Source organism: Colletotrichum lupini, chromosome 9, assembly GCF_023278565.1.
Source record: "Colletotrichum lupini chromosome 9, complete sequence".
NCBI lineage: Eukaryota > Fungi > Ascomycota > Sordariomycetes > Glomerellales > Glomerellaceae > Colletotrichum > Colletotrichum lupini.
In genome coordinates this window covers 723,694-742,317 of record NC_064682.1, presented here as the reverse complement: position 1 = coordinate 742,317, position 18,624 = coordinate 723,694, and the positions used below count along the sequence as shown (strand labels likewise).

At 39.7% G+C, this 18,624-nt stretch overlaps 4 protein-coding genes and 1 non-coding gene across 5 annotated transcripts; 3 read left to right on the top strand and 2 right to left on the bottom strand.

Moving 5' to 3' along the window:
* Window positions 1-393: 393 nt before the first annotated feature.
* CLUP02_16135 (uncharacterized protein) lies at window positions 394-3,066 on the bottom strand (the record flags this gene model as incomplete). Its single annotated transcript, XM_049295059.1, has 7 exons — window positions 394-588; window positions 645-1,033; window positions 1,088-1,284; window positions 1,335-1,552; window positions 1,609-2,346; window positions 2,413-2,946; window positions 3,046-3,066. The coding sequence occupies 7 exons, from the start codon at window positions 3,064-3,066 to the stop codon at window positions 394-396; spliced, it is 2,292 nt and encodes a 763-aa protein (XP_049152206.1).
* Window positions 3,067-11,926: 8,860 nt separating this feature from the next.
* Window positions 11,927-13,126, top strand: CLUP02_16134 (uncharacterized protein; the record flags this gene model as incomplete). The annotated part of the gene is made up of 7 exons (XM_049295058.1): window positions 11,927-11,961; window positions 12,034-12,240; window positions 12,324-12,424; window positions 12,469-12,519; window positions 12,573-12,679; window positions 12,772-12,970; window positions 13,026-13,126. The coding sequence occupies 7 exons, from the start codon at window positions 11,927-11,929 to the stop codon at window positions 13,124-13,126; spliced, it is 801 nt and encodes a 266-aa protein (XP_049152205.1).
* On the top strand, window positions 12,843-12,941 carry CLUP02_tRNA328. The gene has a single exon. It is a non-coding gene; the product is annotated as a tRNA-Leu (tRNA).
* Window positions 13,127-13,267: 141 nt separating the features above from the next.
* On the bottom strand, window positions 13,268-15,313 carry CLUP02_16133 (uncharacterized protein; the record flags this gene model as incomplete). Its single annotated transcript, XM_049295057.1, has 1 exon — window positions 13,268-15,313. The coding sequence occupies one exon, from the start codon at window positions 15,311-15,313 to the stop codon at window positions 13,268-13,270; it is 2,046 nt and encodes a 681-aa protein (XP_049152204.1).
* Window positions 15,314-16,742: 1,429 nt separating this feature from the next.
* On the top strand, window positions 16,743-18,137 carry CLUP02_16132 (uncharacterized protein; the record flags this gene model as incomplete). Its single annotated transcript, XM_049295056.1, has 8 exons — window positions 16,743-16,953; window positions 16,999-17,251; window positions 17,334-17,374; window positions 17,450-17,524; window positions 17,607-17,701; window positions 17,763-17,787; window positions 17,849-18,003; window positions 18,063-18,137. The coding sequence occupies 8 exons, from the start codon at window positions 16,743-16,745 to the stop codon at window positions 18,135-18,137; spliced, it is 930 nt and encodes a 309-aa protein (XP_049152203.1).
* Window positions 18,138-18,624: the final 487 nt, after the last annotated feature.

Genomic DNA, 18,624 nt, shown 5'->3' with positions numbered 1-18,624 from the left:
GATACAGTGATGTCAAGATTTCATTAACTAAATGTTGCAGAGCGAGGCAGGTCGGGCAAGGCTCTGAATCATAACACGAGGCTTGGATAAGCAGTTACATAGACATTGTTCATTTTTGTAGGAATATGGGGTCATCTGCTGTACCCTTCGGTTCTAAGACAAGACAAGAACCGAATCCTTTGGGTGGTGGAAAGTGAAGAATTTCCGAAGGCCAAAGAATAGACTTGTAATTTCCAAGAGTCTGTATTAATGACTCGTGATTGCTATGATTTATCCGTTTACTGTACAGCTATTGAAATTCGTATGCTGTACCCCACCCGCATGATTCAATCTCTCTGGAACGCCGTGTATATGTTACAGTCCTTTTCCCTTCTCATAAATGTCATAATCTCATTACCAGGCCTCCCACATCTGCGAACCCAAGGCCACGAGACGATTAAAGAGTTCATCTCTCGAAATGATAGCAGTAAGATGGTACTCCTTGCCCATGCTATCTGTCACAATCAGGCCGTCTGCAATCTCACGATCGGTAGCCCAGCCGACAAAGATCTTGGACTTCCACCCAAGACCGCCAACCTTGCGAATTTGCTAGCGGATTACACGTCAGTCAAAATATCTGGAGAAACAGCACCGAAAGTTCTCACCTCAATATCACCAATTGTGACAGTCCAGGTCGGACTCAAGTCATCTGACTCCGTCGTCGTCCAACTGAGCGCGGGAGTCGTGGCTGTAGTCGTGATATAAGCATGACCTCTCTTGCCCTTCCAGCGCGCGGGGAAGCGGACGGGACCCTTCTCGGGATCAGGCGTCTTCTTGACTACGCCCAGCCTGTCCTTTGCGTGTTTAGCGCCGACCTTGGCCTTTACCTTGTCCGCGGCGAGAGTGGTGTTGATGCCGCCTTTGGCGGTGCTCTTGATGAAGTTTATGATGCGATGGCCCTTCTTCTGCTTGTGCTCTGCCGTTTCCGATTCAGCTGGCGCCAAAGCTGCCTCGTCGGGCTGAATGGCTTCGTCTATTTCTGCTTGATCTACGCCTGGTGAGTTATGAGCCAGTGCTTAGCAATATTTTGGAATCATGGGTTGCTCACCGAGATGCTCCAGGTCCTGGCCAGCGGTTGCATGAGGTTCATCAGGTGGCGGTACATCGGACTTTGGCGGAGGTGGAAGCGGGGCTTTATTCCGCTCGCCGATACGTAGGAGCGTGATGGTGACTTGGGCATTGGTGGGAATGCCCTTGAGAATGGTGTTTCGCAATTCAACATACTTCTGCCATTGAGGGTAGGTGCTGGACATACTTTAGACACGCGAGTAATCAACGTTGAAAGAAAAACTGACCGGTTGATAAACACCAGGCCTCTTTGGATGATGGGGTCTCCAAAGATGGTGAATCCAACCACAAACCCGGTGCCCTTGACCACCATGTACGAGGTTGTGAACAAGGAGACGAGTAGCAGTGGCAAGATAACGCTAGCAAGGACAAGACGGGGTCTCTGCTGAGGGAATGGTGGAGTTGGGCTCAGGGCGTTTCCGAAACGCTCCCAGGTATCGACGAACTGTTCATTATGTCGTCAATTACATGAACAAGTGGCTTACGGGTCGGAGTACTCACGTCGGCGATGCCATGCATCACAGGCCTAGCCTTGACCCAAACGGACTCGTGAACAGGCTTCTTGGTCTTGTCGTGGTGGGAAGTGGGTTCCTTGCCGTCCGTCTTATCTTTGGCATTGACGATATCTTGGGTCATGTTAGTAGGGTCGGGGACAGAAGAGTCTTCGTGGGGATCGCCTTGAGGATGTTTTCCCGCCGCCGTGCTGATGATCAGCGATGAGATGCTGTTCACGAAGCTCGACGCCTCCTGTTCCACAGCCTCTCCTGCGTGCTTCTCGGGTGCGCCGGTAATCGAGTCATCGGACGCGAGGACGCCGGATGCGGGTTTCTTGACGCCGCCGGTCTTGCTGTCGATGAGGGAAGCGGGGGCGGGAGGGAAACAAAAGTCTCGCGATTGCGGGACGAGGATGAGTACGATGAGGAAGCTGGCGAAGACGGGGACGACGTAATCGAAGATCCAGGCGATGGAGTAGACTGCGAGGAAGAGTGAGGTGCGCTTGTATTCGCGCCATGAACGAAGACGGACAATATGCTTCCAGAAGGAGAATAAGCCAACAACAACAGTCATGTACAAGCGCTCGACATGGGCGCGGAGTTTATCAGGCGAGAACTCCTCCTCGTCGGCGATGTTCATGTCCAGGTTTGCAAGCTGCCCATCTACATTTAGCTGCTGATACGCGGCAAGTTGGAATGGCAAGCTCACCGGTGGCTCGGGAATCGACTTGACATGGAAGATTTGCTAGAAAAGTATCAGTATCCCTTCGGATGGCATAATTCAGCATAGAGTTCGTTCGGCTCGCTCTACCTTGTCAAATCGTCGAACCAATATCCAGAGATCCTCGTTGCTCAGACCGCCAACCATGGGCTGCGCAACCTTGCTGGGCGGGTTATTCCATCCCAAGTTCTTCACTTCAACATGATCGTGGTCAAGCTCGGCGTGCCCCTTCTCCTCGATCGGCTTCTCCTTGGCAGCCATGTCTGCCAGGTGATGGCTGTCTGTTGGTCTTTCCTCCTCATGTGCTTCTACTATCTCGGGCTCCTGTCCCATCGTCGACTGGCTGGAGTATCCATAGCTAGATTGGCTCGCCGGGGTGTCTACACCGGGTTCTGAAGCTACAGGCGGAGGCGGAGGTGCTGTGGTTGGCGGAGGTGGAGGCGGTGCGTGTGAATCCATCTCGTCGATGTCGCTAGGTTTACCCTTGAACATGGTTGCTGTCGTTCCTGTTCGTAGGCGGAAAGAAGCGATGGCATAGACGCTCGACTGCGATGCGGGGGACCTCCAATCTTTGAAGTCGTCTCGAGGTTCATCGGCTCGTATGGGGCTACGAAGCTGAGACAGCTGAAAATCATGATTTGGGGAGAAATCATGCACGAACAAACAGCTGGAATGCAGCCGCCGCCGACGTCAAGCGCGTATCTGCTCGAGCTAGGTACTTACCGTATCTGGGTAGGTATGCATGACGTCACGGGCCGCGCAGCACCAAATTGGGTGCTCCAAGGCGATGATCGCGATCGTTAGCCACCTGAAAAGTGGTAGTAATTAATGCTTGTTTTCTCTAAGTATAAAGTGCGCTCTAGCACGGTACTAATATAGCTCTACTAATTATATAATAATACACACTATAAGTAGGGGTAGTAATACCAGCTTCTTAGCCTACCCAATTCTACGATAACCTAACCTAAGTCACTCTTAACTAATATAAAAAACGCCTCCGCTAGTACTAGTCCTTATTAATATATTTATTAATTATTAAGTACTTTCTTAGCCTTACGCTCTAACTCTACTACTAGTATAAGTAATACGTCCTCTAATCATATATTATAATAATCGTCGATATTTATAATAATATATATATTAATAATAAGCTTCTTAATTTAGAGTCGGGGGGGTTTAATAATATATATTTTAAAGTCTAAGACGTATACTTTTCTTAGTACGCCCTCGCGGGTCTTAGTAATATCCCTAAGCTAATATAAAACGTCGGATATAGGCTTTATAATCTTATAAAAGCCGGTCTATAATAAGTCGAATTTCGAGTTTAACTTATTATCCTTATTACTCTTTTCCTAAACGAGATTATTTATAATAAATTTTCTAATTAGGGTAGCTTCTATATTTACTATTTTAGCTATACGTATCGATTTATTTCTTATATTATTATATAACTCTTCCCTCTTATTAATATTCGTAATAATACTCTAGCTTATCGTAATAGGGTCTATATTAATATCTTCTTTATTAAGGATAATAATAGGTTTAGTAATATCTTTAAGTACTTTAATTAAATTATTAAAACTATTAGTAATTATTATATTTAATAATATGTTCTTCCTGAGCGTAGTTATAGATAGTATTATAAATATTAATTATACGTATTTTAACTTAATCTCTTGTATAATTATAAGTACTTAGTAATATTATCGTATCCTTAGTTCCTTTAGTTAAGACTATACTTATTTTATTAATTATAATTTAACTAGCCGTACTATACGCTCTGCTTAATTAATAAACCGAGGGTAAAATACGGGATTATAAATAAGCTTAGTATTATAATAATCGGTAACTATAATAAATAATATATTTTTAAAATAACTACCGTTATTATAATAAATAGCTTTAGGCTATTTAAGAATTAAGGAAATTATTAATAATTATACTTAGTATACCGCTTCTATAAATACTTTTTTATATAATATAAAGATACTAAACTTAGTAAAGTAGTCGATATTTACTAAAATATACTTTAAATTATTAGTACTAATTAAGGTTATCTTTTTTATAAAGTTAATTACGACTATTTTTTAAGGTTTAAGTATTAAAATCTTCTTTAGTAATAATATCTTTAGTCTTAGGCCGTATACCTAGTATACCTAATAAGACTTAATATAAAAATTAACGTCTTAAGTTCTCTTTAGTTAATATATTCGCCCTTATAAGTAGTATATCGTAATTAGTACTCTAAAATGTCCTTCTTTATTATATATATTATAGAGTTACTATACTACTTAGTCCTTGCTTACGTACCGGGCTAGGCTACTATTTATCTTATTTTTATATAGCTCGTACTTTTATATCTTGTATTATATTACTTTTACTCTTACTAATTACCTCTTATTTCTTAAAAAGTAGTTAATTACTAATAGTCTTTTAAAAAGGAATTTAATAACGTCTTTATACTATTGCCGTAGTTTATACTTATTATAGAGTATATAACGGATCTTACTCTTCTATTCCTCCCTTAAAGTACGTATAGCGTCGCTTAAGTTTATTAAAATAAATTTAAATATATCCTATACCCTCGCGGGGTCTTAAAAGTGCCCTAGCTTAGGGCGCTCGTACTTAGCGTTTTTTATAATTATTTAGTTCTTTACTTCTACTTTAAAAACAAGTTACTTCTTAATATTTATTAGCAGGTCTTATAGCTTATTATATATACGACTTAAACCGTCTATTATTTAGATAATCTTTATAATATTAGGTTAATATATATACTTTATGTTATATTTTATTAGAACTTCGATCTACTTTATTAGTTTATTATAAACTTTATTATAGTTCTTTATACTCTATTTAATTAATTGATAATTAATATATATTATAATAAGGTTTAGACTTATACTCGTTAATTATTAGTATTTAGTTAAGGCTCGTATAATTACTAAGGTTTCCTTTTTTAGGACTAAATATCGTCTTTTTTAGTCAGATAAATAAAACGATATTTATATAATAATTATAACCTTACTAAAATTAGCGTTAGTAATTAAAGTACTTAGTTTATAATTATTAAAAAGCTATATAAGTATAGCACTAGTAATATAATTATTTATATTTATTACGATATAAAATTATATTTATAAGCTTATACTATAGGTCGCGTTATTTTAAATTATATTATATATTTTATTAAATACTTCGACCTATTCTTTTTTTTATACTAGGGTCTCGCACACTACCTATTTTTACTATATACTTTTCTTACTAAACTCGGTCGTTTTTAATACTTCTTTAAAAAATACCCTCTTAATCGTAGTTTCTAAATTAGCTCTTTTAAAGATATATTTTTATATAAAGGGTATTAGGTATAGTAGACCTCTTACTTCTTTTTATATCCATAAAGGCTACTCTCTAAACTATTATTTTTATATAATAAATTTATTTTAGTATTTACTTAAAGGACGAATCTTACTAACGTATATTTTAAATCTTACTAAGGTTACGTAATCGTTAAAAAGAAATATCTTACTTTTACTAAGGGGGATTAGTACTTATATTACTTTTAAAAAGTAATAATAGTATAGAAAGTAAAAGTGCTCTTTAAATATCTCGCTCATAAAGTTATAGTTATTAATAAAAATAAATATTAATATCAAAAAGTATAAGAGGAATCCTATAATTAAAAAAAGTAGTATTCGTCGATATTATAATATTTAAAAACTAAGTCTCTAAAATACGTATATATTAAGGGTACTCCCTTAAGTCCTTATAATATACTTTTATATTTTTATATATTATTAGGGCCGACGATTAAGGTCTTATATTAGTTACTTTTTTAGATAGGAATACCCTAAAAGCTATTAAAAGCGTCGGTTATAAGTAGACTCTCGGGCGTTTATAAAAGATTAAATCGATATTAGTCTTTATATTATAATATAGGTATACTATTTTAACTAATACTTTATTAATAAGGTAAAAATTATAAATAATTCGTAATACTCCTAGCTTAGCTACTCTCTTTTTAAAAAGAGTATTCGTAATCTATTTATTATATCTATTTAGCCTCTTAATTACTCCGGCTTTCTTTATTTTTAAAAAAGCTACTATTATAAATTATCGCTCTATTTAGTTATACTTAAGCTACTTCCTAATCTTTACGTATATACTTAAAAAAAGATCGATAGTATACTTTACGAGCTTAGTATACTTAATCCCTACTAAGGTTTTTATAAAATAGTACTTATAAGTATAATATAACTATCTAACTAAGTCCCTCCTCTCCTTAATATTTACTATTACCCTAACTATAATATCTAAGTTTTTAAATTATAAATTAACCTTATATTATAGAGCTTAAAATAGGGGCCGGAAAGTATTAAAAAATCGGGGTTTTAAAGAGTAAGTATAAAAAATTAAATTTTATATATAAATCGGTAGAGCTTTAAATATTTATATCTTATTACGTCCTTAATCTTTTTTTAGTTAACCGATTTCGCTATTTCCGCTTATTATTAAGAATAGTATCCTAGCGAGGGTCTCGAGGTCCGTATTATTCTATAAGTAATACTTGTCGTTATCGTTATCCGCGCTAAATTTAATATTAATATCCGAACTAATATTTAATTCCCTCTCTCTATTTCCTTTTTTTTTTTTTAATTTAACTTTTCCTTTTTAATACTACTATTAAGGATTAACATTTTCCCTTAGTAATATTTTTTATAACATATTTATATCGGTCTAGCTAGCTCTATATTATAATTTCGTAATTATACTTAGCTTTAAAAAAAGAGTAGGTAAATAATTATATATTTATACTACCTCTAGACTTTATATATTTATTTCCTATTACGACTTCGATAGTCCTAGTAACTTCTCTTTCTTCTTTCTTAATTATATCCTTCTTCTGTGCGCTTATATAATAATAATCCTCTATATATTTATTTTATATTCGTATATTATATACCTCGGTCTCGGTTATATAATTATAGTAGTAATAGTCTTAATATTATGCCCTTCTTAATACGTCTATTTTTCATATACGCAACCCGTATATATCCCGTCCCGCTTAATAGTTATTATAGTATTCAATAAAAAATATAGTGTCTTATAATAATAAATATATATTTAGTATTATATTTAGTATACTTAATAAAAGTAGTAAGTAATAATCGTAATTATTTAATCCTATTACCTTATTTTTAATAATACTATATTATTCGTACTTATTTAACGGCCCCTTACATAATAGTTCGGATATTATTCTTTATAATAGTATATACTTTAATTTTCTAGCGTTTAAATAGTAATACTATTACCCCTTAATATACTAGTACTTTCGAGGGTCTACTCGTTTCCTAAGTAGGGGTATTAATAATAAGGCTTAGTAACCTTATAATAAGCCTCTTTTAGAAAACGTTCTAAGTCCTCTATAATATTATTATTATCGCTAGTCTTTAATATATTATTAATATATAGCTTATCTCTGGGCTAGTATTAGTATTCGTAATAATACTAAAACTCTATAAGGTTCGGTAATAGCTTAATAAGTACCGTAATTTTTAAACCCTTCTATCCTTAAAATAATAAGGTTTCGCTTTTATAATTAACTACTATACTAACTCTTTTATATTACTATTTATTTAAAAAGAGGTCCTATTCGTTATTACGTCCGATAATAATAGCTTATATTATTATTAAAATATTTCCTATTACTCGTCTTATAATACCGTATTTATATACTAATATTACTTAGTTATTTACTAATCTAATCGTTATAAGTTCTTATATTTTTACCCGGGGTATATAATATTTTTTAATAAAGGTAAAGTTAATAATATTAATAATAGATCTACTATTTAAAAAAATATTTAAAATACGTACGTTCTTAATAATACTATTAATATACTCTAAACTAGTTAGTACGCTATCCTCGGGACTATATATAACGTCTTTAAAGAATACCTTACCGTCGCTCCTTAGCTTTTACTCGTTTATTATATCAACCTCTATAATAAGGCTAATATAATATTAGGGCTCTTTTATATTAAATACTCGTACCTTAGGGTCTAACCCGCCTTATTTCTTCGGTCTTTTTATTTTAATTAAGTCTATTTATATTAAAAAAGCTACCTTAGCTTTAATTATTAAACTAATTTATAAAAGCTATAGTATTATTATATTAATAATAATATCCCTTAAAGTCTTTTTAATACTAAATAGCTTAACGTCGTACTTAGTTATACCCTTAATAAGTAATAAGGTCCTAGGGCGTCTACTTATCTTAGCTTTAGTTCTAATACGATTTTAATAATTATTAATATAGTATAATATTACTTACTCCCTCTATTTCCCCTTCGAGCCTTTAGTTTTATTATTTTTACTAGGGCCTCTTTTTAAAACGTATTTACTAATATACTACGCTTTTTTTATTAAATATATAGCTTTTTTTACGTATTTTTTAAAGTATTTCCTCATCCTCTCCTTTTATAGCTTATCGTACTTTTTTAAAAGGGCGTCCTTTATTATTTTTATAAATATCTAAGTATAACTCCTCTCGTATCCTCTTTACTACATATATCTCGTTATTAATCTCCTAAACTACGGTATTATATCCTAAAATACTACTACGATAGTTCTTAGAAAATATTACGTCGTAATATAATAATATACCTATATTACTTAGCTATTTATATTTTATAAAAATAGTACTAATAAAGGGGCTTAATATAATATTTAAAATAGAGTCCCCTATAGTTTATTAATTAGTCTTTTCTAACTTACGTATTATTAATAATAAAAGTAAAATATAATTAAAAACGGCTAGCTTAGCTTTTAATTCTTCGTATCTCTTTTTTAAATACTTAGTTTTATACTCCTCTTAATTAGCCTTATTCTTTACTTATATAACTAGGTTCCGAGGCTTAGGATATTTTAGGTTAATATACCCCTATTTATAATAATTAAAGTATCGAAGTATATTAATATTACGAAGTAGTTTATTACTTATTTACGTAGGCGTCTATAGTTACTTATCCTTATTACTTTACTATTTAGTACTTTATATTATTAAATTATATATCGCTTTTCGTATTAGTTTTACGTTTTAATTGTTACGCTACTTAAATCTCTTAATAAGTTTATAAAAAAGGTTCTCTTCCTTAACGTCCGATTCGTTATTAATATTAAGCTATCTTTAAATTAGGTCTACGCATAGCTTAATAATTATCTTTAAGTTATTAAAGGTATAGTTATATAGAACCCTATATTTATTAAATTACTTTTTATAAAAAAACCTATTTAATACTTTTTACTAAAAAAGGATATTTTTCTTATTATTAAGAATAATAATAAAGACTCTCTACGTAAATATATCTTAATAAGCCTCTAATAAGCGTTTCTAAATCTTTAATACTCTTTATAAAAAAATAGAGAGTGTTTTTTTATTACTTCTTATAAATAATAAGGCCTTTCGTACTATTTTAGTATTCTTTACTATTTTATTTAGGTCTTTAAAGCGCTTTTAAAAAGCTTTTTTAATCTTAGACTAGTTACGTTGGTTTTCTTTATTTTACGTAGTAAATTAATCCTTTATATTATAATAAAGCTTAGTTCTAAAAATATAAATCCTTTACTTATTCTCTTTAATTAGGTCGTCTATTCTTAGCCTATTTACTTAGGCTTTTACTAAGTTAAAATACTTTTCTATAGATATACCTCGGTTATAACTAGTAAAAGTTATACCTTAAGAGCTAGGGAAGATATTTATAATAATAAGTAGTCTTATATAAGTAATAATAGTTTTAATAAGTACTTATATATCTTAGGATACTTATTTAATAAGGGTACTTAGGGTAAATATAAAAGGGCTTAACTAGTTAGATAATAATAAAATAAGATTACCTACTCTTAACTTAGAGAATTACTATGTTAAATATAAAATATTAAGAGAGTTAATTAATATAGATTTTACTATACTTTTTACTTTAAGTATATTAAATATTAGTATAAAAAGTTCTAATAAGCGTAGTATATTAGTATATCGTCCTAGACTTCTCTCGAGGGCCTTCTTAACGAGATCTACTTTATAAACGTAGTTATAATATCGTATATAAAGTATAAAAAAAAAGAATTATAAATTATCTTATAATAAATAGCGTTATAATAGTATTTATTATGCGTTAATTTAAAAAGAAAATATAATATTAAATTAAAAAGTCTGCCTTATAGGGCGTTGTTATACTATAATTTAAAAATAAAAAAGAGAGAAAACTCTCTTTTTCCGGGGGCTATCGAGGCTTACTATAGTCTACGGTAGTATATATATATACTACTCAGGCTATCCTAAGCTTCCCTCTCTTTTTATATTACTCTATAACTTATAAGTTAAATAACGTAGCTACCTAGCCTTCTAGGTCCTTATTATCGTAAAATCGGAAGGTCCTCTAACATATCCCTCCTTATAATATTCCTCTATTTCCCTTAAAGGAAAGTGCGATTTTTATTAAGTCCGAAAACTCACTTTTAACGAGAAGAGTGCTTACTAAAATATTTAACTTCTCTTAAATATAATATAAGTAATATTATTATTTTTTACTATAGCCGCTAGAAATTAGGCTTTTTTAAAAACCGTGAGCTACGATTTATAATATTAGCTTCCTGCTAAGACCTTATTAGGGCTTAATAAGGGCGAAAATTAGCTAAGTCCCTAGATCGTTAAATAATAAAAATTATATATCTTAGAGTTCGTACGTAGCGATTATAAGGAGTTTCTTTTATTAATAATATCGGGCTATATTGTTATTTATACTTATATTACTAAGTAGTATTGCTATAAATACAGTTCTTCCTAGCCTATATCCGCCTTCTCTTAATATTTTATTAATATAAAGTAATTTTATTTTATTAATATCGTAGCGAGGAGGATCTTTTATTTTCTATATTATTATTTTCTAAATAGTATTTAAGTAAATAAGCGAATCTCTTATATATTTCGCTCTATTATTTCTTATTGGGGGTCGGGATTTATTAAGAATATTATTATTAGATTTATTATATACTACTTTTACTAAACTCTCCGACTTCTTCGTCCCGCCTCTTTAGTATAGTCTTTTTTTATGAAGTATATTTTTACCCTCTATATTAGTATACGAGGGACTTCTTAATAATCATTTTCGTAATATATAATAAGTATCGGAAGAGATAATAGTATCTTATATATACTTCTTCTCTTAAGTTCTTTTACTAAATATAAACTTAGCTATTTAAAGTCTAGTCTTAAGTACGTCTCTAACGCGTCGGGTATTACTAATATTATATTTATATTAAGTTAATAATATTACTATTCCTTTAGTAAAGTAGCCTTCTGTCCCTCCTTTAATAAATAGGTAACGAGGTAATAATCGCCTATTAAACAATAAATAGATAACCGCAGTTATATATAATAAGATAGATTACTCTAGAGGCCTAAGGGCGTTAAAATTACCCTTAAACCCGCCTCTAGGTACTATTAAAAAATAGTAGTAATTAATGCTTATTTTCTCTAAGTATAAAGTACGCTCTAGCACGGTACTAATATAGCTCTACTAATTATATAATAATACACACTATGGGTGGGGGTAGTAGTGCCAGCTTCTCACACCAGTGCACACGGAAGATCTCCACATGGGTGAACACATCCATGGATGAGCCGACTTAGAGTGCTTGGATGTGCAGCAAGACGGGAAGCAATGACACCTATTTACCGGATGATTGGGTGGCATCTTCTGCTTGGCCTGCCGTTTTGACAGCTCCGAGCTCGTGTAGCCACATTTTTCGTGTAGGCGAAGGGAGGGAGGGCGATCCGGACCATTCGATCCTGGACTCGATGGGTCGCGATCATTGGCTTAGCCAACGTGCTCTTTACTCACTTTCGTCTTCAGTGTAGATTACTCTGCTCAGGAACACCATTCAACATGGCCTGAACCCGAGTTCATTGAAGCTTGAGCATAATGACGATGACAAAGGAATTGCCTTGACTTTACTGCTTTGATTGAGCAAGAGGCCCATCATAATCATTGGACTCTCACTGACTTCTTACTTGGACTTGGAGCTTCTCTGCTGATGAGTGACTCTCGCTCCACTTAACTTGACTGATCTGGATTTAATGAGCGATTCTAATGTCAAGTCTCACGTCGACTAGCACAGACCCGAATATCTACAGTGTGACCAGATCTTGCGCTCAGCTAAGCACCTGCTCATGCTAGCTGATCTAGGCTGGACTGGGCCTACGGACTACGATGAAAATCTTCAGTTTCGTTTTCTCGCGATACCCGCAGCCCCAAAGCCACTGCCGTCCTTCCGTGAATCGGGTCCCAGCTTAGTGGCAACGGCGTCATCCCCACATCCCACGAAGCCGGACTCCGCTCCGGAAAGTTTTCACCTGAAGAAAAATCTCACGATGCTCCACTCTAGGGCTTTATCTTCCCTCACCCGCGCTCCCGACCTCAACCACACCGATCCAAGGATATCCAAGGATCACCATCGGAAGGGTGGCCGAGTTGGTTATGGCGCCAGGTTAAGGTCAGCTTAACATGTGTTTCTTGGTGGGGCAACCCGCGCGAGTTCGAGTCTCGTCCCTTTCATTTTCGTGTTTTTGATGGCGGTGACAATCGTCTGTTATTAGTTTCACGTCCGAGATGGCTCAAATTGTGCGTTGTGAGCTAAAGACAGCTGTATGACCATTGAGCTACCGAAATCCTGCGCTCAGATGAGCACAAGGCTCTCTATCACAGGAAGAATATTCATGAACATATCACTGATCTCATAATGCAGGCAGTGAGAGGCAAGGAATCGTGAATGTTATATCAAAACTTTTACTTTTGGTAATAGGTATTACTCTATACTGTAATCATGCGTAAAATCATCATCTAGTGTTCATCACTTCAAGGTCTATGGACTAATATTCCGCCTAGTATCCGGCCCACCAAGTGTAGTTGTTCGTCTGCTCAGCGGTATCCCAGACCAATGGAACGCTGGAATCCTCCGGCCTCTCAGGCCACGCCTGCGCAAGGCCAGTCCAGACCTTGACGTCCTTCCAGGTAGCCTTGCCGCCCTCTGCAGCGAAGAAGGTCAAGCCCGTGCTGTCGTTGCGCGAGGGGTAGATGCGCGCCGTTAGCGCGAAGCGCTCGTTGACCCAGATCTCGAGCAGAGAGTTGTCGAGCACGACGTGGAAGTTGAGCTCCTCCGTGATGGTCGCGTTGGCGCCCTTCTCGTGGATCTGGTAGGGCTCAAAGTGGCCGACAAAGGTGGCGTTGTTAAAGTTGGACAGCAGACTGCTGTGGGTGCGGATGACGCTGATCTCTGAGGCCTCGACGTCGAAGTTGATGGTGGTGTACTCGGCGGAGTCGGGGCTCTGGGCGAGGATGATACCCGCGGAGCCGCTGAAGTCGCTGAGGGTGGCAGTTAGCTCGTAGGACGTGCCGAGGTCAGCGGAGGCAGTCTTGGTGGTGTCGGTGAGCTGGCCGATCTCGAACTCGTTGGTCTGCGCGCCCTCGCGGAGGAGCTCGAGGACGTCAGGGAGGGGGCGCATGCCGAGGGTCTGCGCGGTGTGGCCGTTGCAGCTCTCGATGCAGGTGCTTCCGTCCTGCTGGGTGCCGCAGTTCTGGACGCCCTTGGTCTCCTTGATGTAGAGCTCCACGGGGAGGTTCATAGAACCCTGGTAGCCCATCTGCTTGGAAGTGTTGTAGCCGTAGTCGCCGAGGATATCGTCGTTGGCCCATCCCCACATGACGCGTCGGTCGGCGTTACGGGTGTCCTTCCAGGTAGCCTGGGCGTAGGAAATACCCCAGTCCAGGGCGGCACCGGCGGTGGGCGTGAACTCGACGGAGCCGTTGTCGCGGCGGGCGACGTCTCCGCGGTTCCACAAAGCCCACTGCTCCTTCCAGTGCTGGGTTGTGTTGCCGCCCTCGGCGCCCATGGTGACGAACCAGGCCTTCTCGTCCGAGTCGCCGACGGGAAGGTCGAAGAAGCTGCTGACTTCAAAGTTGTAGCCGTAGGATCCGGTGATGTCGGGGGCACCGAGGGACGAGTTCGCAGCGGGCTCCCAAAGAGCGCCGAGGAAGGTCCACTGGGTCAGGTTGGAGGAGGGCGCAGAGTAAAGCGGGATACGGGGTCCGATGAAACCGGGGCGGGCGGCGCCGGGGAGCTGGGCGGGGACATCGCCGGTCTTGAGGCCGGAGCCGAGAACCATGTAGTAGTGGGGCTCGCTGACCTGGAGGAGGCTGTCGAGCTCCGTAGAGGGGAAGAAGCTGGGATCTCTCCAGCCGGTGACGTTCCAGCCCTCGGGAGGTCCAGAGAGAACGGTGCCGACTTCGTCCCAGGTGGAACCTCCATCGGAGGAGGTGTACATGGCCTGCACTTCCGTGCCGGTAATGTACGGCTGCTTCCAGTTCGTGGGCAGGTAGTGAATACCGGTGCCGAAAGTCAGGAGTGTGCCATCGCTGGCGCCCTCAATGTTGACGGGCTGCGTGGTGCCGGTGAACTGCGAGAGAGGGCCGGAAGCGTACTTGCCAGAGGCGAGCGACACGGAAGAGTCATTTTGCCAGTCGCGGACATCGGTCCAGTGGAAAAGATCCTTGGAGACAGCATGGCCCCATGAGATGTTTCCCCAGTTGACGTGGTTGGGGTGGAACTGGTAGTGCAAGTGGTATGTCTCCGTGGCCGGGTCGTAGACGGCACCGCAAGGGTCGTTGAGCCAGCTGTGCGGCGCGAGGTAGTGAGAGCGAGGCCTCCAGCGGGTGAAGAGGGAGTTGTTGCCCGCGGTTGCGAGGTACTCGGGAGTGATGGTCGGGACACTGGCAGATGAAGCCGGGACCGCGACGGCGGCGAGGGAGGCGATGGCCGTGAAGACGGCACCACCCTTGAGGACTGGCATGCTGTGCTGCGATGGATAGTATTGGTAGACGCGCCGCTTGACCTCCAAAATCTCATGAACGCAGGCCCTCAAGGCGTTCATCTTATATATCGGCTGCGTGCGCTGCGCACGCCAGGACGACGATCCGACTGGACCGGGGAAGCTGTCATTCGGAGCTCTCGATACGACGTCAGCCAGGGCAGAGCCAAGAAAACAGCTCCGCAGACGGACCAAGGGTAAGGAGTCATGATCCCTGGGCGTGCGGTTCTACTGAGGCTCGGCGGAGACGGATCATGACGATGATGGTTACGAGAGTACATAGAGCAAAAAAAATCAAGAAGCAACTAACAGAGAGAGTTTCTTGGACTGTCTTTACGGGCCGAAAAGAAACCCAACCACTGGTCTTGGCCCCACGGGGGTTCGGTCAAGCCTTGCGTGGGAAACGAAAGAATTTAGGTAGGCAATCCTAGAAATTGGGGAAAGACTGGAGTAAACGCGGGGCGGCCATGCCGGTGGTCTAAGGTAATTTGCAACTTTTGGAATCAGGTCACGCTACTGACCCCAGCATTGGTGGGTTTAGTGGCAGATTGGCCTTCAAGTAGCCAGAGGGAAAATGCGGGAGTTGCGGAGGCGCGGGGGTTCGCCCGCGGTATTGCTCGCTGAAACTCATTGTGTGCTTTTCTTGATGAAGAGAAGAAGAGAGTCACAGAACGGCCTAGGCCGCAGACGCAGCTACATGTAAGCTATTGCAAAGCTCTTGGTGTTAAGCCCAAAACTATCAGCGACTGGGGCTCGTGTGCATGGTTCAACGCTTGGAGATAGCCGCCGGTCTCGATTTGTTGCATCGACTCGCCATCCGAGTGGTTAAGCGGTCCGACAAGCTCGCAGCGGCAGCATCAGCGTCGTAATGCAGCATGCAGCGTCTCTCTTGGAGCTGGATACCAGAGGCAGAAAAAGCGTGGCAAGCGAGGGCCGCTGGGCAGAGATCATCGAATTGGCGCATGATGCCGTGGGGAAGATGGTAATTACGACGGCACTTTGCTCGCTGTTACCATTCCATGGGTGCGGAGGGAGGGACAAGGTTTAATGGCCGAGAGTATCGCCAGCACAGGATGATGGGTTTCCCCGATCTGGAGATGCTGGGACATGGTCTTCTTTGGGTTCTTTCAAGCGCAGGTCTCCAGTAGTTCTGTCACTTCTTGTCATTGGTGCCCTTGTCAACTTCGCCTTACGTACTCCGTAAGATCGCATACCCATTCGTCTAGGTGTTTGTCTCTTCCGGTCAAAGCTTTTCTCTCCTTTTGTGATCTCGGATGAGTCTCCCATGAACCATGACGGAGGTCAATGGGGGCCAATAGACTTTCTGTGGAGGATATGAGATGACTTTGCGGAGGTATTGTGGGGAAACAAAGTGGAATGACAGAGTCATTTGGGGTCATGAGCAACGTAAGATTTCTTCTAGAACGAAATTTGGACGTGGGAGAGCTTCTGAGAGGTCAATCGCATTGCCTTTTCTCGCTGAATTCTAAAGATGGTGCCATCTAGCTCGGAAAACGGCCGACTAGTGGGGCTTACAGTTGCCGACAGGCCGGACACCTTGACGAAAAGACATTTCATCCGACGCCGAGCCGCAGTCGGTCAAAGCAGCTTCGCAGTCGAAGCAGATGCACCTCCATCTGTTCGTTCCGTCGATGTCTCCAACAATACTTCAGCCTACATCCCGTTGGAAGATGTTCAAATTGGTCTTTGACAGACTGATCTGAGCAAATGCTTCTCTTCAGCCACAGTCCAACTCAAGAGCGGGGCAACACCGTCAGCCACCGGACGGCCCGGACGCTGTAGCCCAGGGAAACCCAGCTACAGTGCGCTGCGCCAGAGGCCGATTGAACGCCAAAGTGCGGACTGTCTTTACTGGCATTCTACACGAAGCTTAGACAAGCCGGAAAATGGATTAAGATATGCGAAAATTCTGCTCAATTCGAGCGATTTTAGAGACGTGTTCGCAGAACACATACCTCACAAACAATACCACAAGACTGCGTGGATTACGTAATTGAACTCTGGACTTAATAGGATCATATGGTCCGAGGAAATATCATGTACAGGCCCGTGATGGGATAAGTGTGCTACTACCCAAAATTGATAAGCGCCCGAATGCAAAGAGTCAGCGTACTTATACGAGAACATAGCAGTATACTTTTGCTCAGAGTTGGGAAATTCCTGCTTTGAGAGACACAGCAGCTTTTACCGGAAGACCATTCAACTTGAGTTTCACTAAGGATTATTCCAAGTTTTTACACAACTTGGATTCTCGTGGATTTACATAGAGTAGTAGATGAAGACCTATCTTGATCACTACTAAGTACTCTCAAGTTACCATAGTATTCTGAGATAGTTCCGCATGAGCTTTGCGTCATGAGGAAACTTGTAGCTTCGTTCAAACTCGATACACTCAAGAGATACGAGTTCCGAGATTGGGGAGGATCACCAGTGTAGACTGTGCAGAGGCTTTTGCCTCAAGCCTCCCTTATCTTCAACGATGATTGAACAGTTATGGATCTTTGTCTTGAACCACAGTGAGAACTTGGCATAGAGGAATGCCAGGTTTGATACTTACGGTGGTGTTCACAAAAATAGTAATCGTCACCAATTTCTCATCGGCATGGAACAACTCGAAAAGATTCGCACGCGACAAGGGAATTCCGGATACAGGTAAAGTTCTTGAGAGCATGATTCTGCGTCTCACGGAAAAGGAAAGAGGTCCTGTTGATTCTGTCTTTGACCTCGCAGAGGTGATCATGGCTCGATGCCTGAGATTGGACTCCAATAAGATCGCATGAAAATCTGAAAGATACACCACCCGGAAACATTTGACTACTCAATCAACTACATTGACTTTCAGGTCCATTTCTCGTCCGTCGGCTGATTGGCAAGAAACATACGGAGAGATTCGTTGCTTTAACGAATTTGGCAACAGGGCGAAAATGAAGGAGACAAGAGAGTCCATTCGCTAGTTGACAAAGAAAAAAAGAAGCAGCAGGAGATGAAACCGCCAGAGCGGGTCAAGGAATAACTCGAATCAATCGTTGGAATTTCAGGTGAGAGATCGGTCCTGGCAGAGTAAACAGAAAGTGAACATAGGACGCATCAATCGAGCGTTGAGGTAGGCACAATTTCGACTGCGCTCATATTGCAGACCCAAGGCGACTTTGTGCCCGAAACTGTAAATGAGGCCTAGGAAGTCAAGAAAAGATGCTGGCGATGAGAAAGAAGGAACGACACTCGATGGTTTCCACGAAGTCGAAAGTTGAGAGAAGTGAACAGAGGCGACAGGGAAAGGATGAGAAAGACGCAGAAAAAGAGATGGAGAGATGCTTGATTATCTTACCAAATCCTTTGAATATCAGCACAGG